General features: G+C 54.2%; 1 protein-coding gene and 1 long non-coding RNA gene across 3 annotated transcripts in view; one reads left to right on the top strand and one right to left on the bottom strand.

The window, feature by feature from the left end:
- TENT4A (terminal nucleotidyltransferase 4A) overlaps positions 1-21,922 on the top strand; it is a 41,062-nt gene that overhangs the window by 4,256 nt on the left and 14,884 nt on the right. For both annotated transcript variants that reach the window (XM_043887833.1, XM_043887832.1), the window contains exon 2: positions 21,057-21,180. In XM_043887833.1, the coding sequence (XP_043743768.1) occupies positions 21,057-21,180 (124 nt within the window). The remainder of the gene's footprint in view (positions 1-21,056; positions 21,181-21,922) is intronic.
- LOC122683912 lies at positions 55-21,771 on the bottom strand. Its single transcript, XR_006337871.1, has 4 exons — positions 21,629-21,771; positions 21,342-21,355; positions 842-847; positions 55-67 (listed from the first exon to the last, which is right to left on the bottom strand). It is a non-coding gene; the product is annotated as an uncharacterized LOC122683912 (long non-coding RNA).

Below are 21,922 nucleotides of genomic sequence, written 5' to 3'. Positions count from 1 at the left end.
TTAGTCTGTTTCTTTGGTTGAATCTCAAGTCTTTGGGAAGCTGTGTGGGCAGTGGGAGGGGTGCTCCCTGCTGGGGCTGCTGACCTGGAGCTGCAGGCAGGCGGCAGACAGGCTCAGGGCCCCTGTGACCTGGCCCTTGCCTCTGACCCCGCCGAGCTCTGTTACTTTGCCCGGGTCAGCCTCAGCAGCTTCAGAAACCTGTTTCAAGGTAAAGAAAAGTCCTGCATAGCAGGTGAGGGTATGGGCCCCGGTTCCGCTCTCACATCCTCCCTGATGCCCTGTGGGCCCCCAGGAAGGAGGTCCTGGGATAAGAGAGAGGAGGCCTGGCGAGGCTTGCTGTTGGGCCCTGCCCAGGCTTAGTTCCGAGTTTGCCCTCTCAGGCCTGCCCGTGTGTGCGGAGTCGCCCAGCACCCTCCCCACAGGTCCCTTGAGATTTCATGTTTAAAGGTCTTCTATTCCCCCAAAGAGAATTCACTCAGCCTGAGCCTACGAGACGCAGACAGGTGTCATTCATAGGACTGTCCAGCCAGTCCCCTCAGGGCTTGGCCTGGGTTCATTCTGCCCCCGGCCTGTTCTCCCCTCCCTGTTCTCCTGAGTCAGCGCCTGGAGGAGATCACGACCTCGCCTCTCCCCTGTGGCCCTGCCCGCGGTCCAGCAAGTGGCCTCCCCTGGCGTGTCCTCAGGGGACCGGTGGGAGGGCACAGGGGAAGGCCCAGCGCAACTGCCGTGGACCCTGGGCTGTCTCCACTCTCCTGCCTTCGTCTCATCCTGATGTCGTCCTCTGAATGTGCTGGGATTCGCAGGAATGCTATTTGGAGATCTGCCTTGAAAGGTGGCACACCTGGGCCTTGTTTTTTTCCGGTGTTCATCCCCAAAGGCCCTTGGTTGTGGAGGGCAGCAAGGGTGATGTGCTGGGCACGCGTTTGCTGCTGCCTGGACCATTCATGAAATCCGCTCCCACGGAGACACTCACCTGCGAGCCAGTCACGTAGCTGTTCCTGCCCCTCGCACCACGGCTGGTCTGTCTGCAGAGTGAAATTGGAAATCTCACTCAGGGTGCTGGCTGCGACGCTCAGGGAGAGTGGTGCCTGGTCCCTGGTAAACCAGGACGGGCTGGCCCTCAGGGAAGGGGCTGCCAAGGAGGAGGGGGGAGGGGCAGCTGGTTACACCGGCTGGCGAGGGGGCCTGTGAGATGGGGGCCCTCAGCTGGTTTTGTAAAGAAGGCTTCTCGACTGCTCCTGTGTGGAGGGTAGGGTAGGGTGGAAAAGCCACACCAAGGCCGGCTGCTGAGACACAGCGTGTGGTGGGGACGTGTGCTCCTAAAAGTTAAGTCTTCAGTGTTATGAAGTTAAAAAAAATTTCATAATTGAAGATTTGTTTGTCAAAGTAAAGTGTCAGACTTTGCTTTTGTTTGCCATTTAATTTAAAATCTTGGTCCCTGTTTTAAGTGGGTTCATAACGAATGGAAGGAGAGGTAGCAGTCATCCTTGAAAAATGCCGTCGTCGTTAAGGTCATTCTGGTTTAAGCTTTGGTTTTTTTGGTTGTGGAATAAGAGTTGTAGTAAACAGGCAGACAGAAACCTGTGATGTTCGAGTCCAGAAACCTGGTTTGTGATGACGCAGCCAGAACGTCGGCTCACGGGGTGTGGGAGGAGGGCTGACTGAATCCCTCCCGGGAGCCCCCCGGTCGTTGGAAGCCACAGTGCCTGCTGGGAACGGCCACCGGCCTGTCTCGAAGGCTCCAGCCGGCCCGTCAGGGTTCCTCCGCTCAGAAGGCTGCTGCGGGCGTTTGGAAGGGGAGGTGGGCAGGCTCCATAGTCGGGACAGGTGCCCGAGACACCCGCCCACAGTGCCCTGCAAGTGAGACGTCTTAGGCGAGTGTACTTACTGCTGCTGTGTGACAAACAGCCGCGGGCTCCCGGCTTCCCAGCCGCTCTCGCTGACTGTCTCACAGGCTCTGTGGGTCGGAGGTTGGGCTGGGGGCTGGCTTCTCCACTCGGGCGCTCGCTGGGCTGAAGTCCTGGGTTGCCCATTGCATCGTCTGCTGGGGCTTAGGAGCCCTCTGCGAGCTCATTCCTGTTATGGCGTGATTCGCCCTCGTGGTTGTAGGACTGAGGTCCCTGATTTCTTGCTGGCCGCCAGCTGGGGCCTCTCTCAGCTCCTTTAAACCACCCGTGTCTTTTGTTCCTGGTCCTTCTGTCTTCAGGCCTGCCAGGCTTTGAATCTCTGGCAGTCTCTACCAGCTGCAGAAAGCCTTCTGCTTTAAGGCCTCGTGGAGTTGGGTCAGGCCCACCAGGGGACTGTGTTAAGGGCTCACAGTAATACAGCGTGATCCCAGGAGCCATGAACATTTCCTTATGGCCGCAGGTTCTGGATCTTCTGGGGTAGGGGTGGGGAGGTGTTTTCTTGTAGGTAGACCTGTCTGCCTGGGAACACGGGCTGCGCTTTTCTTTTCCAGCACTGGTCTCCTTTGACTGGACACTAGCCCATCACTATGACTCTGGCAGATTGTCTGTCCTCTGGTTTGTCACCACTGAACTCGGGCAGCCAGAGCGGCCATAGCTCTGAGTGCCTGTCTGTGCCTCTGTTATGTGGACTGTCCTTAAAACATGTCATCTGAGCGGAGTTCATGTGAGTGCCGTGGACAGACGAAAATCTCAGTGATGGAAAAGTCCCGTGTGTGAGGTGTCTTGCCTAGGCTCGCTTAGGGGAGGTGCCCTTCCTGTGCCAGGGGAGGGTGGCCGGTGACTCGCCTGGTAACCTCTGGATACCCCGAGGTCCCTCCGTGCTTGCAGAAGACCCAGCCCAGGCCTGGGGACTGGTGCCTTGCTCAGAAGCCCCGCCCCAGGGCTCTCCCCCTTCCTGTGGAGTTACTGCCCCTCTTGAGAACTGGCGCCGGCTCTCCTGTGTCCTTTCAGGGCAAGGTGGGCTGTGTCCTAGCCTGCATTCCCAGCGCCAGGCACACTCTAGCCACTGCTGTGTAAGTGTCTGGTGGGTGAGTGAGCAAATGAGTGAGAGAGAAGAAGAGAGAGTCTGGCAGGTGTGGTAAGTCTGCAGAGTTGAAATAAACCAAATGCTAAAAATAACTTCCACTGTTTGTCTTAGAATTTCTGAAGATTTGATTGCTAATTCTGAGGTTATTTAAGTGCAGAATGAAGTAAAATCTATCACAGTGTATCTGCCTCCCTTCCTGAAAAGTGGTGAAGTCAGGTTTACGCTTTGCAACCCAGAATGTAAAAAACAGAACGTTCAACAAAAATTCTGTTCGGTGTTAGAAAGGCATCTCCATTTAGTTTTTAACTGGTCTGTCTTATTATGGAACTAATACCTAACATGAGGAGGTAGAAAGCTTGGTGCCCGGTGGGTGTCCTGTGACCTGGGCTTCCGAGGCCTGGACTCCCTTTGCTGTGGGGAGGAGGCGCGGAGGCTGGACCCACGTCGGCCTGGTGCGGTTCTGCACGGAGGTTTGTCCTTCTCCGCACTCACAGGTGGACGGCGCTGAGGTTCCCCTCGGCGGGGAGTGGCTTCGGTTATCAGCACCATGTCTTTCTCTTGTGGGTCTGTGCTCCTTTTAACTCCCAAGTCAGCTGCTGTGCATAACCATTTCAGCTCTGTGTGGTTGGAGATCAGAGTGAATTTCTTAAGTGATAACAGGTGGATTGTAGGCAGTTTCTATCTTTTCACGTTTGGAAGGGATTTCGCTAGAAATACCATCGCACTGACATTGCTTGCTTGCTTGCTCGGACGCTGTCAGTTGTGTCTGACTCTTTATAACCCCATGGACTGTGGCCCGCCAGGCTCCTCTGTCCATGGCATTCTTCAGGCAAGAATACTGGAGTGAATTGCTCTGCTCTCCTGCAGGGGATCTTTCCAACCCAGGGATTGAACCTGGTGTCTCTTTTATCTCCTGCATTGGTGGGCGGGTTCTTTACCACTGGCACCACCTGGGAAGCCCTTGAAAGGCATCTCAGATGATCTTAACATTTCCGGAATCCTGGGAATCTGAAGGAATGACTAGGGTGGAGGAGTTAAAGGGAAATGAAAAATCGGACCATTTGTGTGGTGGTGATGGCTGCGTGGGGACGCGTGTGCGAGGCCTTGTGCTCACTGGGTTAGCCCCATCTCGGGTAGCCTGGTTTTCCTGTCTGGATGTGACTGGCTTCCTCGACGGTCCTGACTTCTGAGCCTCAGTTTCCCACTGTGGAGGGGGGCCTGCTCCCTCGCCGGGCCTGTCACTTGAAGGCGAGCAGGCTCGTGGGGTGACTTGTCACATGGGGGCGTTAGGAAGGCCACTGGTTTCGTTCCTCCCTCTTCTCTGGAGAAATCGAAACCAAAAGTTAGGTGGTTCTTGTTGCCAGCCGGATAGTGGCAGCGTTCCCTCTCAGGCCAGAGCCTTTGTGTTGGAGAGACGGCTGCAGAGCGCTGGGCGGGCCGCGGGCTCAGCTGGGCAGACCCACCGAGGCCGGGAAACGCTTTCTCCCTTTGACCCCAAACAAACTTTTCTGCTTTTAAAAATTTAAATAGTGCCCGGAGTCTTTTGTCCTCTAGGTTTAAGCATCCTGTTTTCCCAGAGCTTCTAGGGTCCTCTGTGTGTTTACAGGTGTGTGGGGGCTGCCCTGTGTAACTTGCTTGGAAGCCTTTGGGATTTTGGTCCTGTCTTGAGTAGGAGGAGCGGGTGTTAAACGCTGTTTCTCTGAGCTCGTTCAGCCTTCAGCATGTGCTCTGGGTCATGTCACGACTCACGACTGAACAGCTGTGTATTGTGCAGGAAACGGGAGCGAGGGTTCGGGCGGGTCAGAACTAGGGCTGCGCCGCCCGCAGGACGTTTGTGAGGACGGGGCCTGGTTCTGTGCTGCCCAGTGTGGGGGCCACTGACACTCCCAGGACTCAGGAGCTGGGTTTTCATCGTGCTTAAGTTAAAATTTAAACAGTCTTATGTTGGACAGCACTGAACTGCAGTAATTTCAGATTTTTTACTCAAAACACAGTGCTTGATTCAGTAACTGCTGCCTAAATAAATCCAAACCCTCACACCAGCAGAGGCCATGCTGCTTACCAAGTTACTACCGGAAAGCCCCGGAAACGGTGTTTCTGAGTTTCTAGTGGAATTCCTTTCCCAGGGCTGCTGTCTGCGGAGCACACGAAGCGTAAACCGGGTTCCTGGCAGAGGACCCTGCCGGCCGGGTGTCTGCGCCAGCAGGTGGGCGGCGGGCTCCCACATCCCAGCCTCTTCCGCTGGGTGGTCTCCCTGCCGCCCTGCACGAGGTTTCTCCCTGAGTCCTCAGAGCAGGCCTGCGACGCGAGTACGCCTTCTCCTGCTGTGTAGACAGAAAAGCACAGCCAGGCCAGGCCGACGTGATCTGGCCAGAGGTGCTGCCCGTGGGAATGTCAGTCTGGTGCTGACCCCGGGGAGACGGTCGGAGACTGGGCTGGAGCTTGCAGCTCTGCAGACCTGGCTGTGGTGTGTCTGTTGAGGGTCACCTGCTGTTTCGCTTTCCTGGAGAGAGCAGACTAGGGGAGGGGGACCCGGGCCCTCCCCTCTCTCAGGACTTTGAAGGTCCGATGACCAGTGACAGAGCTGGGGGCACTCATCCGGCTGCTGAGGTCCTAGGAGTTCCCCCTCCCCCAGGCATTCTGGAACTGCCTGGGGAAGCTGTGGTGAAGGCAGCAGGACTCCGGCCATCAGGATTGTTCTTAGAAGTTGGGGTTTATGAACAGTGAAGGGTTTGACAAGCTGCTGACTTGGGTTCTGCTGGAAGACAACCGAGAGACGGAAAAGCAGGGCTGGCGAGCGTGTGCCTCCGGCGGCCTTGTGTCGGGGCTGTATCCTGCTTCCTCCCAGGTCCTTGAGCAGGAGCTCGTTGTGAAGAGCAGATTAAGTCTTGGTAGATGATGCGTCTTGCCCAGGCTGCAGCTAGAAAGCCAAAGCACAAGCGCCTCAGCCCAGGCCTGCTGGACAAGAAACCCCTCTTCCCCACTGCCTGCTGGGGACGGGTTGGTGCCCTCGGGAAGGCCCAGAAGGAAAGTGGTGAACGGTCAGGGGGAACGTTGGTGCAGAGCACAGAGAGTATTCTGTTACTGGCATCTCCTCTGAGTTTAAGCAGACAGGTTAAAAACTTGAAGTGTAACTCTGGAAATGACTGAAATATAGAAAAGAGGATACTTTGCGTGGCTTGTGAAACGCAAAGGGATTCCGAAGTATTGTTAAAGGTTATCTCATGAAAGAAAGTGGATGATGAATCTGTCTAAAGAGTTGGTGTCTCTCTCGAAGACTGACTACGAGGGACTGACATGCAAACCTCAGTACAAGATGAAGGACAGAGATAAGGATACAGAGCCGAGCCCAAGTTCCAGAGAACGGGGCCTGTGAGCATTGTCACAGGTTAAGGGCTGGAGGGAGGGAAAGCTTGCAGAATTGGCCTCTCAGGATGGGTTTTAGAGTAAGCCCGTGGGAAGTAAGTAGAGGGCGGTGCTGGGGAAGACGGTTCCATGACGGGGCAGTTGAGCCTTTGCTGCTGGCATGGCAGTGGTCCTCAGTGCATGTTGTGGTATTTATTAATCGTCATGGGCCTCCCAAGCCCCTGCCAGTCCAGGAGGAGGAGAGGGCGTGAGGCTCAAGCCGCTGAATCTGAGCATGCTATAGGCTGACTTAAATAACGGTATTTTTATAAAACAGACTTCTGCGTTTTTTTTTTGGTAAAAAGTAGAAAGCTTAAGATCACTTAAGCCTACCACCAGGAAGTAACCACAGGCCCTCAGGTGACTGCTTCTGTGGACATCTCTCTAAGCCCATTTGGATGGACACGTGGCATTATCAGCAGACGTACTTCAGTGCTCCTTAAATACAGTTTACTGAATTATTAATTTTGCTTGAAAGCAAAAGTAGTATTCACTATCAAATAGAAAAATAGTTTCTAAGAGCTCTTGCAGAGACCAAGAATATAAAAAAGATGAAGAAAACCTTATGAGGGTAAGTGTAAAGAAAAGCTTTGTTTTCTTTTTTTAATTGTTGAATTTTGTCTGTGCTGGCTCTTCGTTGCTACGGGATTTTTCTTTAGTTGTGCCTGGCGGGGCTCTAGTTGCGATGCATGTGGGCTTCTCGTTGTGGGCTCTGAGAGCGCTGGCTTCGTGGCTGTGGTCTGTGGGATTTGTGGTTGTGGTGTGTGGGCATCGTTGCTCTGAAGCACGGGCACGTGGGATCTTCACTGGTCAGGGATCGAACCCATGTTCCCTGTGTTGGCAGGTGGATTCTTCACCATTGGGCCACCAGGAAAGCCCCAGAGTAAAACGCTTTAATACAATCCCTTCAGTTTGCTTGCTGCCACATAAGAGACCTGAGCCCTGACTGGGGAGTTACCTCCGCCAGACTCAGCTGCTGAAGCCCTTGTGCCTACAGCGCGGTGGTGGCAGGAGGTGGGGTCTTTGCGGGTGGTGGGCTTCGACGAGGGAGGGTGGGGCCTCATCGTTGGACGAGTGCCCTCCCTCCTGGGAAGAGGGCCGTGTTCCCGCCTTCTGTCTTCACTGTGCGTGGACACGGAGAGTTGGTAGTCTGCACGCCCGGACGAGGCTCTCACCGTCACCCGGCCGTGCAGGAAGCAGGTGCTGGGCTTGCAGCGCCCGGAGACGTATAAGGCGCCCATCTGCGGGGCCACTACACGGCCCCCATCCGTCTCCAATTCCTGACACGGGATCCGTTGTCTGTCACCGCGCCTCAGACGTTGGTGTCTTATTCCGTCACTGTGATCACTACCTACGTTTATTGAGCTCCTTCTGAGTGCCAGGCCCTGTTCTGAACACTGTGAACTTGTTGAATCCTCACAGTGACGCTGTGTGGGGGTGCTGTCAGCAGCCCTGTGTTTCCTGGGGGGAAACAGAGGCACAGAGCGGCAGGGGTCCCGCCCTCCTGCCCCGACCCCACAGTCTGCAGTCGCTCAGCCTCGGTTCTGTACTTGCGCAGATGTTGTGCTGGGCGCCAGGCTGTCCCCGGACGCCACCAGCTTTCCAGGTTCTGGCCGGTGTCTTTGTGGGGCTGCCGCACACGTGAGCGCTGGCCCTGTGGGCTCTGAGCCCTCGATCCCCCTGGTCCGCAGCCCCTGGCCACTCCAGGGGCCTGGGTCGGGTGTCTTTGTGGGGCTGCCCCGCACGTGAGCGCTGGCCCTGTGGGCTCTGAGCCCCTGACCCCCCTGGTCCGCAGCCCCTGGCCGCTCCACGGGCCTGGGTCCACTTGTCTGGTGTACAGGAGAGCTCGTGGGCGCATGCTCCCCGAAGCCTGCCAGGGGCCAACATCGTGACCTCGGTTTGCTGTCCACCATCGCTAGCTGCTGTCAGAGATCTGAAGCAGGACAGAGCTCCTCTCAGGGACGCTGGTTGCTTCTGGATGCCCGCCTGTCCGAGCCTGCCTCCCATCCTTACCTGGTCCTTTCCGTGGTATGGACCCCGCCTCAGGCCTTCTTGCAGCCGCCCTGCCATATGCAGAGCAGGCTCTGCCTTGACTTTCGGGGCCAGGCGTTTGTTGTGTTCATCTTCCTGTCGCTGGGAGTCTCCCACCTTCTCTGCGTGGACAGCTGCCTTCTTTATCCTCTCTGTCCCCCCTCCTTAAACTGGCTCTTCCCAGGCTGTCGGTGCAGTGGCTCCCTGTGCTCCTCACCCTCTTTCCACCCCGTGCTTATGGACATATTCTTAGCTAGGTGTTCCATAGCATGAGGAACGGGAGTGGGCTTTCCTGACCCCAGCTGGCATCCACTCCTGCACCGGGTTGTCCTCATGACCTTCGGCGTCCTGGTCTCTGCCTCTTGATTTGCTCTGCTGTGGTCCTGGGTTGCAGTCTCCGAAGATGGGGCGTGAGGGTGTCCGAGCCCTCTCACTCCCCTGGAATGTTCCCTTTCCAGCCAGCTGCAGGCCACAGGGGCTGCTGTGTCTTCGGTGGGCCCTCTGGGACCCGTGGGCCCCTGGGTGGAGAGGAGAGTCTTGGGGCGAGTCTGTGGACCGCCTTTTGGGGCTTGAAGCCTGTCCCCGAAGAGCTCGGCTTCTTGGGACCCAGCTCCCGTCCTTTCATGGACTCAGGGTCTCCAGGCCTGGCGCTCGTCTGCTCTGAGCTCAGCCCAGGGGTGGCCGGCCCTCGCTGCCGCTGTGTTGGCCCTAGGCTCTCTGTGCTCCAGGCGGTGCCGGGTTCCTCTGGCCTCCAGGGCTGCCCTGATCTTTGAACGTCTGGCTGCGTGCGTCTTGCCCTCTGTCGTGGCTCTCGAACCACCTCATTGGGAGGCCGCCCCTGACCCCACGCCGTGGAGTAACTGTGACGTTGGCCTTGGCCACCATTTGGAATCGCTGCAGGCCGTGCCGTGCTTCGGGTTGCTTTTGGTTGCCTGCTTTGCTCCCAGCTCCGCGAGATGAGGGCCTGCTTTCCTCTGTCTGGCGCTCTCCGTAGCCGGGGTCAGAGCCTGCCCTGCCGGGGTTTGCTGTAAGGAGCCAGACGATGACTCGCGTCTGCTTTCTGGTCTTCAGTGCCGACTTAAACCTTCGGGTCCAGTGAGTGCTGTGCTTTGTCCGTCCTCCCTGCCTGTTTTTACCAGTTTTCCAGCACTGTCGTGTTGTCCCCCTTTTCCTTAAAATATTTTCCCAATCATCCGGGGGGGCCTTCGGAGGTTGGCGTGTGCTTTTGCTGCTGTCTTGAGCCAGAACCCCGGGTCTGGCCCTGAGACTCAGGAGGTGGACATGTCTCAGTCATGCCAGGCAGAACTGGAGCAGATGATTTACTCCCTGCTCTATACACGTGGAGACCTTTTGCAGATTGGATGAAAAGTAAACATTTGATAATTAAATTATGTTTTTATTCTTCTGGTATCATAGATCACACTTGACTTTGATGTATACACAGATATTGGATACCGTGAAGTTAAGTGGCTTTAATTACAGTGGACTTTCAGAAATGCTGACACACGGGCGTGTGGGGAGACTTGGCTCTAGTGTGGCCAGCAGCGCACGGGCGCCTGGCGGTGACGAGCGCCCACCTGGTCACGTCTGTGGTCTGCCCGAAGCAGGCTCAGGCTCACTGCGTGCCCCCCTGGGTCCCGGGAGCGTGGATGGTAGTTGGCAACGCCCTCCATCAGGTGCGGCACACAGCGTTCTCTGGGGAGAGGTGCACACGACGTCTGGCGTCACTGCCCAGCAGTCGGGGCCAAGGATGGAGCAGCCGGCTGGGTGGGGGTCTGCAGGAGGCAGGGTGCGCGGAGGCTCCAGGGGGCTCTTGCAGCAGTATGAGCAGAGACATGTGAACCTTGAGTTCACGCCAGCAGGTTCCGTGTGGGACGTGAGGCTCAGGCTGCGTGCCAGCCTCTGAGCATCTGTAACGTGGGAGGGGGAGGGGTTCTGAGGGTCGTGCTCGTGACGTGTCACAGGCGATTGGACCCAGTGGGCAGGTGTGCGTGCCAGTTACTCGTCTGCATAGTAAGAATACGGATATGATCACATTGCTAGTGAATTTTAGTAGTTTCTAACTCGGGAAGATCCTCTGGAGGAGGAAATGGCAACCTGCTCCAATACTCTTGCCTGGGAAATCCCATGGACACAGGAGCCTGGTGGGCTGCAGTCCACGGGGTCCCATAGACCCAGACAGGACAGAGTACACATGCGACGTCTGCACGTAGCCTCAGAGTCACCCGGGCACAGCCCTCTGCCAGCAGCACTGTTGACAGGAGCCGACCAGAAAGACCAGCAGGGGTGGGGACATCCCCTTCCTCACTGGTCCCCTCCGGTCAGTCATCCACGTCTGCAGAGGTGGTTCTGGGCTTGTAGGGTGGCTTTCTTAGAAGCCCTGTCTCTTTGCTAATAAGCCAGTGACCTGGGGTCAGAGCTCTTTGCTAATAAGCCAGAGCTCTAGGGCTGCACGATGTTGGAGATGAGCTCAGGAGGAGGCCCCTGGGCTCCAGGGTGCGGGCAGGGGCCCAGCCAGAGGGAGCGAGTGTGTGGGTTTTGCTGAAGGCGGCCTGCCTGAAGAGGAGTGAAGCTCAGCAGTGTCTGCCTTTGGTATTTGGAGTAAAGTCAGTCACTAACCCTGCGTGAGGACGCTTTCTCTTGGCTTTGTTTATAAAAGCAGTATAGTACTTACTGAAGAAATTTGGAAAATAAGGAAAAGAAACGACCCATGCTACTTTGCTGTTCTCTCTTATTTTTTAATGCTGCTTTAAATGTGTCACAAATGGGTCATTTTGTATGTTTGTTTAAATCTAACTCTAGATAAATGGCTCCTCCTGTCTCGAAAATCTCCTTTAAATGAATTTTAAGGATGGAATTGATGTACATTGTTTCTCAAATAACTAGGAATAGATACATACAACTTTTCACTTTTAATAAAGGCCTGTCGTGCATATATCTGTTTGTGTCTGTGTGTTGGGCGACTTGCTGAGCGTGACTTCCCAGCCTGTGGCTGAAGGTCAGGATCATGAGCTGCACAGCTGCAAGATTGAGTCCTGATCAAATAATACTTTCCTGAAAGACTATAATGGCATCCTGTCTCATCACTTTTTGGCAAATACATGGCAAAAGAGGGGAAGCAGTGGTAGATTTTATTTTCTTAGGCTCCACAATCACTGTGTACAGTGACTGGAGGTATGAAATTAAAAGATGCTTGCCCCTTGGAAGAAAAGCTATAACAAACCTGGATAGTGTGTGAAAAAGCAGAGACATCACTTTGCTGACAAAGGTTCATATAATCAAAGCTTTGGTTTTTCCAGTTGTCATGTACGGATGTGAGAGTTCCACCATAAAGAAGGCTGAGCGCCAAAGAATTGATGCTTTCGAATTGTGGTGCTGGAAAAGACTCTTGAGAGTCCCTAGGACTGCATGGAGATCAAACCAGTCAATCCTAAAGGAAATCAGACCTGAATATTCACTGGAAGAACTGATGCTGAAGCTCCAATACTTTGGCTACCTGATGAGAAGGGTGGACTCATTGGAAAAGACTCTGATGCTGGGACAGATTGAAGGCAGGATGAGATGGTTGGATGGCATCACTGACTCGAGGGACGTGAGTTTGAGCAACCTCTGGGAGTTGGTGATGGACAGGGAAGCCTGGCGTGCTGTGGTCCATGGGGTCGCAAAGAGTGAGTTGAACACGACTTAGCAGCTGAGCAGCAACAAAGACGATTTGGGAGACACTAGTGAAAGTGCTGTCTGTGCACAGTATTTTGCAGTCTCTCAGGATAGTCCTCTTTTCAGACTCTTAACCAGATTGCTGCCCAGAAGATTACCCAGCTTCCTTTGTGAGTGTGAGCACATCTGGAAATAGGGCAGAAGATGTAGCTGTCTCCATCTGAGAAATGATCCAGCTCCTGGAGCCAGGAGCATGGCTGGGCGGTTCCCTCTGAGCCCTGCGGCCTGAAGGGCCTGTGCTGCGGCTGCCATGCAGGGCTGGGTGGCGGCGTCCTGAGCCGTTGCGTGTGGCTCAGCCAGGGGCCTTCTTGGCACCCTTTGCCCTGGCAGTGGCTGTGAGCTCCTCCAGACTGTGGGTTCTGGAGGTCATGCGGGCTCCTCAGGACCCCAGTGTCAGGAGGCTGAGCCCCACTGGTCGTTTGTGCCCCGTGACAAGTTGAGGACTTGCTTGGTGAGTGGGAGCTCCCTGCTGGCTTGCTCCAGCTGGTGGTTGTGGCGGGTCATGATGCACCCCGGCAGAGTGATGGTTCTGAGCAGTTATAACCAGCAGAATCTCTGCTCGCATGTCTGTGAAATGCTGAAGTTGGCTTCGTCCTGGTCTGTGGGAAGCGCTCAGGTATCTCACCAGCGTTCTCTGTGTAGAAACCCGTGTTAGCATGTCCTATCTGTTCTCGAAGTGTGTTTAGAAGACACACCTTAAATTAACTGCCTCTGCCATGGTTATTTAAGAGCTCTGATACCTGACCTCTTGCTGTCCTCTGTGAGGAAGAGGAGATGGTTGTGGCTCTTGTGCCACTCGGAGGCCCCAGGGCCTTGGCTTGGCGCGGCGCGTGCAGTGTGGCTGGGTTTGCTCTGCCGGGGTGAAGAGGCACTTCCCCTGACCCGCCCAGCGGCACCTCTGCTCCCCTTCAGCTCCAGTGCTTGGACATCGCTGCATCCAGTTCTGTCTGAGTCATCCCAGGATGGATCTCGGGAGAGGACAGGAGAGAAAGCTTACTTTTCTTAAAAAAACAAATTTTTATTTTTTGCCATGCTGGATCTTCGTTGCTGAGAATGTGCTTTCTCGTTGTGGCCAGGAGGGGCTACTCCCTTGTGGAGCACTGGCTTTCGGGTGCCTGGGCATCAGTCATTGTGGCCTGCAGGCTTAGTGGCCCCGCAGCATGTAGGATCTTCCTGGACCAGGGGTCAAACCTGTGTCCCCTGCATCAGCAGGCAGATTCTTTACCACTGGACCCCACCAGGAGAGTCCGAAAGCTTGCTTCTGCCAAGAGCTGAGTTTGCATGGATCAGGGTGACTGAGTTGACGATTCCTGAGCTGCAGAGCCCTCTGTCCTGGCCCTCTTTTGTCCTGGGTTGGCCTTGGCCTTGCGCCCCAGGGCTCCCCATCCGTCACCACATCCTCCTCCTCCAGTCACTCAGCCGTCAGGACCCTCCCCTGGCAGCAGCTTCTCCAGAGGGCCTCTCTCTGCACTCTGGAGGCCCCGCAGCTTCCTGCAGGGCGGCGCTCAGGAGCCCCGTGCACAGGTGGGTGCTGGCAGATGCAGCAAGGCCAAGGTGCGGCCCCGCAGGCCCTGGCTCGGCGATGGGCAGGCGTGCTCTGGAGGCACACGGGCTTTCGACCTTGCGGTTTCAGTCTCCTCACACTTTTGAGCTTAGGTTGAAAAGTTAACCTTTGGCGGCCTCAGTCACGGTTTTCTAAATCGTTGGTAGAGATAGTAATTGGTCTTTCTTAAATTAACTGCCTTTGCCATGGTTAATTAAGAGCTTCTGGTGTCTGACCTCTTTTTTTCTGTGAGGAAGAGGAGATGGTGGTTGTTCTTGGGCCACTCGGAGGCCCCAGGGCCTTTGCTTGGTGTGTGCAGTATGCTTGGGTTTGCTCTTAATTGTCATTGTCAGTCACAATGACTGCAGCCCAGGCACCCGAGAGCCAGTTCTCCACAAGGGAATAGCCCCTTGCTGGTCATAATGAGAGAGAGCACACTCTCAGCAGTTGGGTTTGGTCTTAATTATTTAAAAATAAATACAAATGATTTGTAATTAATCACTAACCATGTTAAGAAAGGATTGTACACCCCCAAAAGAGAAGTCATTTGGTCATCCCCTGCTGGTCTGTCTGTCCAGGAGCCCATGCTTTGCAGCTGCGAGGGGGTGCAGGCCTGTCTGTGCCTTGGGCAGTCGGGCTTCGTGCTCTCGGGCTTCGGGCTCTCGCTGCAAGAGCATTCAGGTGGCCTGAAAGTCCCCTCTAGGCCTGCAGTGGTTCATCCAGATATTCTCACCAAGCTCCTGTTGGTGGCGGAGGTGGAGACCGTGAGCATCGCGGAGCTGCAGGAGGGCGCTCTGGTTTCTGAGAAACCACTGATTATCAAGGCTTGTGAGGAGAGCTGGAGGGAGTGGGAGAGGGAGAGAATGAGAATGTGTGAACAGTGCAAGAGGGTTTCTAGTAAGTTCTTTTGCCTTTTTCACTGTAATCGAAAAGCCTGGCTTTCCACAGGCATTTGGAATTGACCAGGTTCATGGAGGGTGTGAAAGGGAGGGTGACTCATGGTCAGCAGTAGTGGGGGCCGGGGCGTCGGGACTGCGGGGTGGGGAAGGGGGGTGACGACTGAATGCCCAGGAGCACCGCGCTCGTGGGCTTGGGCGCTGAAATGTCCTGTAACCGAGCTAGAGGAGGTTATGTCCATTCATCTGGTTTTTCTTCTCCCGCGAAGTGATGAATGAAGTCTGACCTCTGACTGGCTTTCCTTAGAAAAAGCCATGGAGATTTCAAATATAGGGGAACAGGCGGCCCTCTGTGCTTCCCCCTCGCAGACCTGCATCAGCTTGGCCTTCCTGTTTGCCCCGCTTCTGCCCACACTGTTTTAAGTACATTTCATTGTCCTCGCTTCTGGTCCCTTGTGTAATCGTGTCTCCTACCTGCTGTAGTGCATATGCCTGTCCTCTTGTTTGAGTGCAGAGATGTCTCCACGGAACAACCCACAGACTGTGCCGCGCTGGCAGCGGGAGAAGGAGCCTCTCTGCCTGGGGCTGGGTGCCAGGGCCCCGGGCTGGGGAGGTGCTGCTGCCAGGCGCCCCCTTCAGAACCAGCCAGCCCTCTCTGGCTTTGGTTCAGATTTAGACAATGTCGGAAGCCATGTAACCCTGCCAGCTCAGCTTCTGCAGTTGAAAATCCACCTCCTGGAATGGGGCATCTGTTCTCGTGAATAGCTGTATTAGCTGTGAAATGACACAGTTCGGTACCTAACTTAATAATCTGTCTTGTGCTATTTGAAAAGCTCATTGACTTGGATTTCATAAGTATGTACAGCAGCCATATACCAAGTATTTACTAAAACAGATGCTGAAACAAATGCAAAAATTAATTTGACTAATTAAGGTACTAAAGGTACTAAAAATTTTTAAGTCATTACCTTTTGAGTGGGTTTGAACTCTTACAAGAAAGTGATTGTAAGAAATGTCTTTTCTCATTTTTCAGTGAACCTTATTTTCTGATACTTAGATTAAAAGTACATTTTAAAATAATGCTTCAGACGTTTTCCAGTAGTTCCTTGATTAAAATTCACTGAAAACTCTGGTCTCACCATTTTTATCTTTCTTAAAATAGCCAGGAAGGGCATCAATTCAGGACTTGCGCCGTTGTGTTGTGTCAGTTTGAGACTCTTCCGCCCTGACTGCTGAAGCTGCGTGTGGTCTGCATGGCCGGTCCCCAGGGCTGGAGTGTGTCGGAGCCCGCCTCTCAGACGCGGCGCAAGGCTGCCCTCTAGTTCCTCCTGAGCACCTGCCAGCGAGACTTCCCCACCATGTCCCAACTGACGGCACCTCTCCAGGGGCTCGGGCCGCCCCCACACACAGCCATCCCGGGCGCCGCTCCTTGTGGGCGACCCCTGTAGGCTCTGGAGTGGGTGGCAGGGACCACCGGGTCTCCTCAGCTGAGGGTGAGGTCTGTGTTGTGCGGAGGTTTCTGGAGTTGATTCTCCACCTCGTGTCTGCAGAGTCACGGTCAGGCCTCACACCCTGTGATCCTCTGTGGCTCTTACTGCCTCCCCACAGTGCCTTGTGGCCAGCTTCTAATTCACGTGTTCCTTTGGATCTGAGGTGCTGTTACTTGCAGGAACTCTACCCATTTGAAATTGAAATATAAACTTCATATAGATAACTTTTTGTTCATCAGCCAGCTTAGAGGTGTACTGTTACAAAATGTGCTGTGAAGAAAGAAAAATACTTAATTCTGAATTGGTTTGATGCTCAGCCATTGATTGAAAGACGCATCCCAATTTTAGACACATTGAAATGTTAGGGGAAAAAAGAGTACATTTTCGTGATGATGGAAGAATAATAGTCTTTTCCCAATTACAAGTTACATCAGTTACTTGGAAAATGCTCTAATCAGGCACCATTGTTTACCAGGGTCTTGTTGAGCTAAGTCAGAGTTTTGTGAATGTAGCAGTATGTATGTATATAAATTGTATCAAGAACCGTAACACTTAACAGTTGTTGTTCAGTTGTGTCTGACTCTTGGCGACCCCAAGGACTGTAGCCAGCCAGGCTTCTCTGTCCATGGGATTTCCCAGGCAAGAATACTGAAGTGGGTTGCCATTTCCTATTCCACTTTTTGTGTTGTATTTAGTATTTCCATATGTTAAATACAATTAGTGGTGTAATGAGCACACTCATGGGTGAACTTGTATGTGCTTCCTCAGTTGTGTTTCCTCTAAAATGCATCTTTTTTCCTTGTCACTTTTTAAACATTATTTTTTTTAAATTATACACAATTTAAATTATTTTTTGGCCACACCATGTGGCATGCGGGATCTTTGTTCCCCAATCAGGGACCCAAACCCACGCCCCCTGCAGTGGAAACTTAAGAGTCTTAACCACTGGACACCAAGGAAGTCCTTTTCACTTTTTAATTTATACATAGATGAGTACATTCTAATAAAAACCCAAAATTCTAGCGGCGCCCAGCTGTCTATAGAGTAGGAAGTGGTCACTTAGCAGCTTGTCGATCACCTGGAGGAGGAAGCCCAGTGGCCTTGGCTTGTGGCCTCTTGGACCTTTCCCTGAGCTACGTGCACACGGAGCGTGCGTGTGTGCCGGAGCCCAGGTATTTCGGGCTCAGTGAGGGAACCTTCGTTCAGTCAGACCCGTGGTCAGCTGACCCCAAAGCGTGAGGTTCAACCTGAGAGTGCCTTGGTCTCTCTGAACAAATCCTTCCTGTTTCTGCCACGTGCAGCTGACAGTTTACACGCCACGTGTTTTTGGATAGAACTTCTTTGTGATTCCTCTGCTGTCTCAGTCTTTGTGATTGTCGTGTTTGTGTTGGAGTCTGGAAGTCTGAGATGGCTCCTTTTGATTTTTCTTCTGTTTGATATTTTCATTTGAAACTTTAGCTCTGCCTCTGTATTACGTTTTCAAATGTTGAAAGAGGCAGGAATCTGCCTTCCTTGTTTTTTTAGCTACTGTGTCAGGATTCTGTTTGCAGAGAGGGAAAGTCACAGCGTGATGGTTCCCTGACCCCAGTGTGCCAGGACTGGGGAAGGGGCGGGCAAAAGGGCTGTGGGTGCACCGCCCTTAAACTCTGAGAAGGTCCCCGTGGCTTCTGTCATGGCTCGCTGGTGCCTGTAAGCGCAGGAGGTCCATGATCTTTTAAGCACCTGGGCCCTCAGGTCACTGTCGCTGCAGTTGGTTTTGTGATCCCTCTTCTCTGATTCACGACAGAGGATGTCGTACCATGACGGTCACAGCGTAGAAATTTCCTTGAGAGATGTGGGAACGGGTGATGTGGGCCCTGGGAGATACGATGACTAAATTGCATGCTGACGCGAGACTCGAGTGTGGTTTTAATATGCAGAGGTCTTGTCAGCTGTGAGATTCCTTAGAGGTTTTGCTGCGTGAGAAGAGCAACCATCCTCATTTTCATTCTTGAGTAGAACAGATCAAACCTCTTCCTCGACATCGTTCTGTAAACCCCTTTGGAGAAGTGAAGGCAGGTGCGTGTTCACTCTCGGAAGCGGTGATCGACAGAAGGCCCTGCCGTGTGTCTGATGCTGGTGTGAAAGTATGCTATCCCGACCATCATAGGTTGTTTCACAGAGTGATGATTCTTCTTGTGATATCAGTCAGTCAGTCGCTCAGTCGTGTCCGACTCTGCGACCCCGTGGACTTCAGCATGCCAGGCTTCCCTGTCCATCATCAATTCCCGGAGCCTACTCAAACTCATGTCCGTATTGAATAACAGCATCCCAGCTCTTTTATTTAGGACTGTGTACCTTTTCTAGGTTACTTGGCCGTTTAAGACTTGTGCTCACACATTGAGTTATCCAGCGCAGGGGTCAAACACCTTCTGGATGCTCATTTTTGATGATGTTTGTATAGGGAAGGCCAGGTCTTTAGTGACGAGGTCATCAGCAAACTATTTGATCAAAACTTGATTGATCCCACACGTATTGATGGAGTGCCTGCCACAAGCCGGCCCTGAGACCAGGCTGTGAGCAGGCACCCTGTCCTCCAGCTGGACTCCGGTCATCCCCATGCCTAGTAGGGGGCGGGGGGCACTGCTCCTCCCGCCCACAGGCCCTGTCTAGTGGCTCTGCCTGGCCCCCAGCCCTCTCCTGCCCTCGGAGCTTCCTTCCTGTCAGGGTTCCTCCAAGAGCCCGAGCCAGAGGAGCCAGCTGCAGGGTTTTCTGAATCTGCCCAGACGGTTGTCAGACTTGTCGTGTCGTTCCGCACTGACGGGGCCTCCCATTCCAGAGCCACAGCGGTACCTCGAGGGGCCCTGCCTGCCCAGAGGAAGAGCTCCAGGGTGCACTGGAGCCTCCTTGTCCAGCCAGGCCTCCAGCAGGATCCAGCAAGCGTCCTCCTCCTAACATGTGCTACAGCAGTTGTGAAATTATAGATGCGGTTTATTCCGTGTCTCAGGCACGCATGTCATTGGTGCGTCTCACCGGCGGAACAGGACAAGGCAAGTCAGCAGCCATCCGACTCCCCACCGGTCACATGCGGCCCGGAGGGCAGACCCCGGGAAGCGGAGGGGTGTGTCTCACATGGCCATCCTTTCCACTCTGCAGTGGCGTCTGGGGGGTTGGAGTGCCTGTCCCCTGATGCTTTCACGTGTTGGATGTGTGGAACGTGAGCTTGGATTTGACCACATCGGCTCGGCTGCTCTTCTTCCAAGTCTTCCGGCCAGTTGCCTGGCTCCTCCAGGCCTGTGTCCTCACTCAGCATCTCTGCACCTCTGTGCTCTGTTATCAACAGCGCTGAGCTGCAGGGGAGCGTGTGCTCCTGGTGCGTGGGTGTGCTGACTGCTCACCAACAGACGGCTGACCCAGGGGTGCGTGGGCCTCCCGGCAGGTGCTGGGGGCAGGGGCTGATGTCCTCGCTAGCAGGAGGGTCCCTGGTGTGGTCACTCACCTGGCACGTCTGGTCCTGCTGACGACCGTGCTAAGCTCGGGGAAGTGTGGCTCGTGGCTCTCACGATGTGCCATCTGAGCCCCTGGAAGGGGTGTGGGAAAAGGCTCGGGATGTCGTTGGCTCTCAGTCATCGTCGAGATGAGAGAAGCTTTACCCTCTAAGTCTTGGGAATTTGATAGCTATTTTGGTAAAATTACTGCATTTCAGTGTGGTATGACTTACTATCTCTTCTGATTAACTAAAAACTGGGCTCACGGCTTAAGCAGTAGCAGGCTTGGGGTGATGTTTTGTTTGAAAAATCGATGGTGGCCTCGCTGACACTGCTGATGCGCTGTGAACAGGGTGTTGAGGGTTTGTCTCCTCCATCCCATCTGGGCTTTCAGTGGCTTCACTCGCTTGTAGACTGAGCCCTAGGACTGTCAGCGCGGGTGAGCTGTGGAGAGGCGGTCCTGCAGGGGAGTCATAGCGGGCCGTGGGCTGGAGTCGGTGTGGGATGGGACGTCAGCGGTCTGGCCTCACCTTCATGGCTAGGCATCAGGTGGTCCTGTCAGGTCGTGCCTGCTCTCAGGTGGACTCACTGTTGAGCTGATGTTGATAGTAGTATTTTTTTTGATGTTGATATTATTATTGAACGAATTTCACTTTATCTTCTTTTCCTTACTAGTAATCAAACTTGGAATGGAACCAGGTAGATTTGACTTGATACATAATTTCTGGGAGTAGGTTATTTGCTCCCTTATCTTTAATCCTGCCAAGTACCTGAGGGTGATGTGTCCTTCCTTCCAGCAGAACGGTGACCCTACGTTGCCACCCCCAGGGGACTGGCAGAGAAGTGACTCTGGGGGCTGGGGTGTGAGGTGGCTTTCAGAGCCCACCGGTCTCTCCTGAAGCCACTGCTTTTTATTTTATATCTTTGTTAGAAACAGTGGAGCAGGGGAGGGCTGAACTGACTGGTGTTCCTCACACCTTGGTCGCTGGGCCCTTGTTGCTGATCCGGGGCGTTGTCTCAGTGGGTCAGGCAGATCTGGCCGCTGAGACTCGGGCCTGCCAGGCTCCTGAGGTCAGGAGTCTTCTGGCCTGGCCTGTCTCAGACCCCACAGTGAGGGCGCCCCTGGGCCTGGAGCACACCCACCTGAGGTAAGGCCCCTGGGTAATGGGGTCCCTCCCTGCTCCACCTCTGTTGGGAGCTCCCTTCAACTTTGATGGATGGCATTTTCTCAGTTTCTTAATGTCAGGTCACTGAGATGTTTCTTTTGGATAAGACTTTAAACATCAGTCGAAAGTTTTGGTGAAACGCGTTCCTGTTACTCTGGGGTGCTAAACTGTGCTGTGGGGTTGCATTCCCACAGAGGGGTCACCTCACCCTGTATGCTCAGAGGAAATGAGAAACTGGGTTTGAAGCGGCTGGAGGTACGCTTTAGTGTCATGCTGATCTCATACCAGAACGAGGCATATGGTTACATCTAACGGTGACTCTGGTGTGTTTCTCTTTTGTCCGCTAGGCTGCATGAGGAAATAATTGACTTTTATAACTTCATGTCCCCTTGTCCTGAAGAAGCCGCCATGAGGAGAGAAGTGGTGAGGAGGATCGAGACGGTGGTGAAGGACCTCTGGCCGACGGCCGACGTGCGTATCTGCGCTGTGCGCCACCGCGCGGCGGGCGCCCTGTGTCTGCGGGCCTGTGCAGAGCCGGCAGGCTGGGCCCCGCTGTGGTGCTGGCAGGGCGGTGGCCTCAGTTGGAGCTTGTTAGAGACGCGTGTGCCCCTGCCAGCCCTGCCGAGGGAGACCCTGGGAACCTGGGCTGGGGGCAGGGCTCTGTGCTCAGCTCGCCACCCCCCCCCACCCCCCCCCGCCCCACCGGTGGTTCTGAGCTTCTGACATCTTCAAGTGTGAGGACCGTCTGCCTTGGAGAATTCTTTTTTGGAATCTTGTGATTATTTTCCTTGTTTGTAATTTACCCTAATATAAGGTTACCCCTTCCCGCGCCACACTGCATTGCAGGGTTCCATTCCATGAACCCTGGAAGTGTTTGCTCGCAAACCGCGTCCCCAGTGAGTGAACCATGTGTGCTCACGGAGGAGTGCAGTGAGAGAAGGCCCTCTGGTGCCCTGGCACCCCCGCCCCCACCGCAGCAGTTTCATCCTTGCCCTTGGGTGCCCTGGGACAGAGCCCTGTGCTGTCCACAGCCTGGGCACCAGCGCTGTGTGGCTGTGGGTGCCGCCAGGAGCTGTTTTGTCCTTTGATTCTGAGTTTTGGAGAATTCCTTTTGGGGCAGGCTTTTAACTTAAGGCTTGAGAGGATGCTGCTGGTCAGTGGGGCCCCAGGCAGGAGCCGAATGAGCAGTGGCAGGTCTGAGCCGCGTGCTCTC

This window comes from Cervus elaphus, chromosome 25 (genome assembly GCF_910594005.1).
Source record: "Cervus elaphus chromosome 25, mCerEla1.1, whole genome shotgun sequence".
NCBI lineage: Eukaryota > Metazoa > Chordata > Mammalia > Artiodactyla > Cervidae > Cervus > Cervus elaphus.
This window is presented reverse-complemented; position numbering and strand designations above follow the sequence as displayed.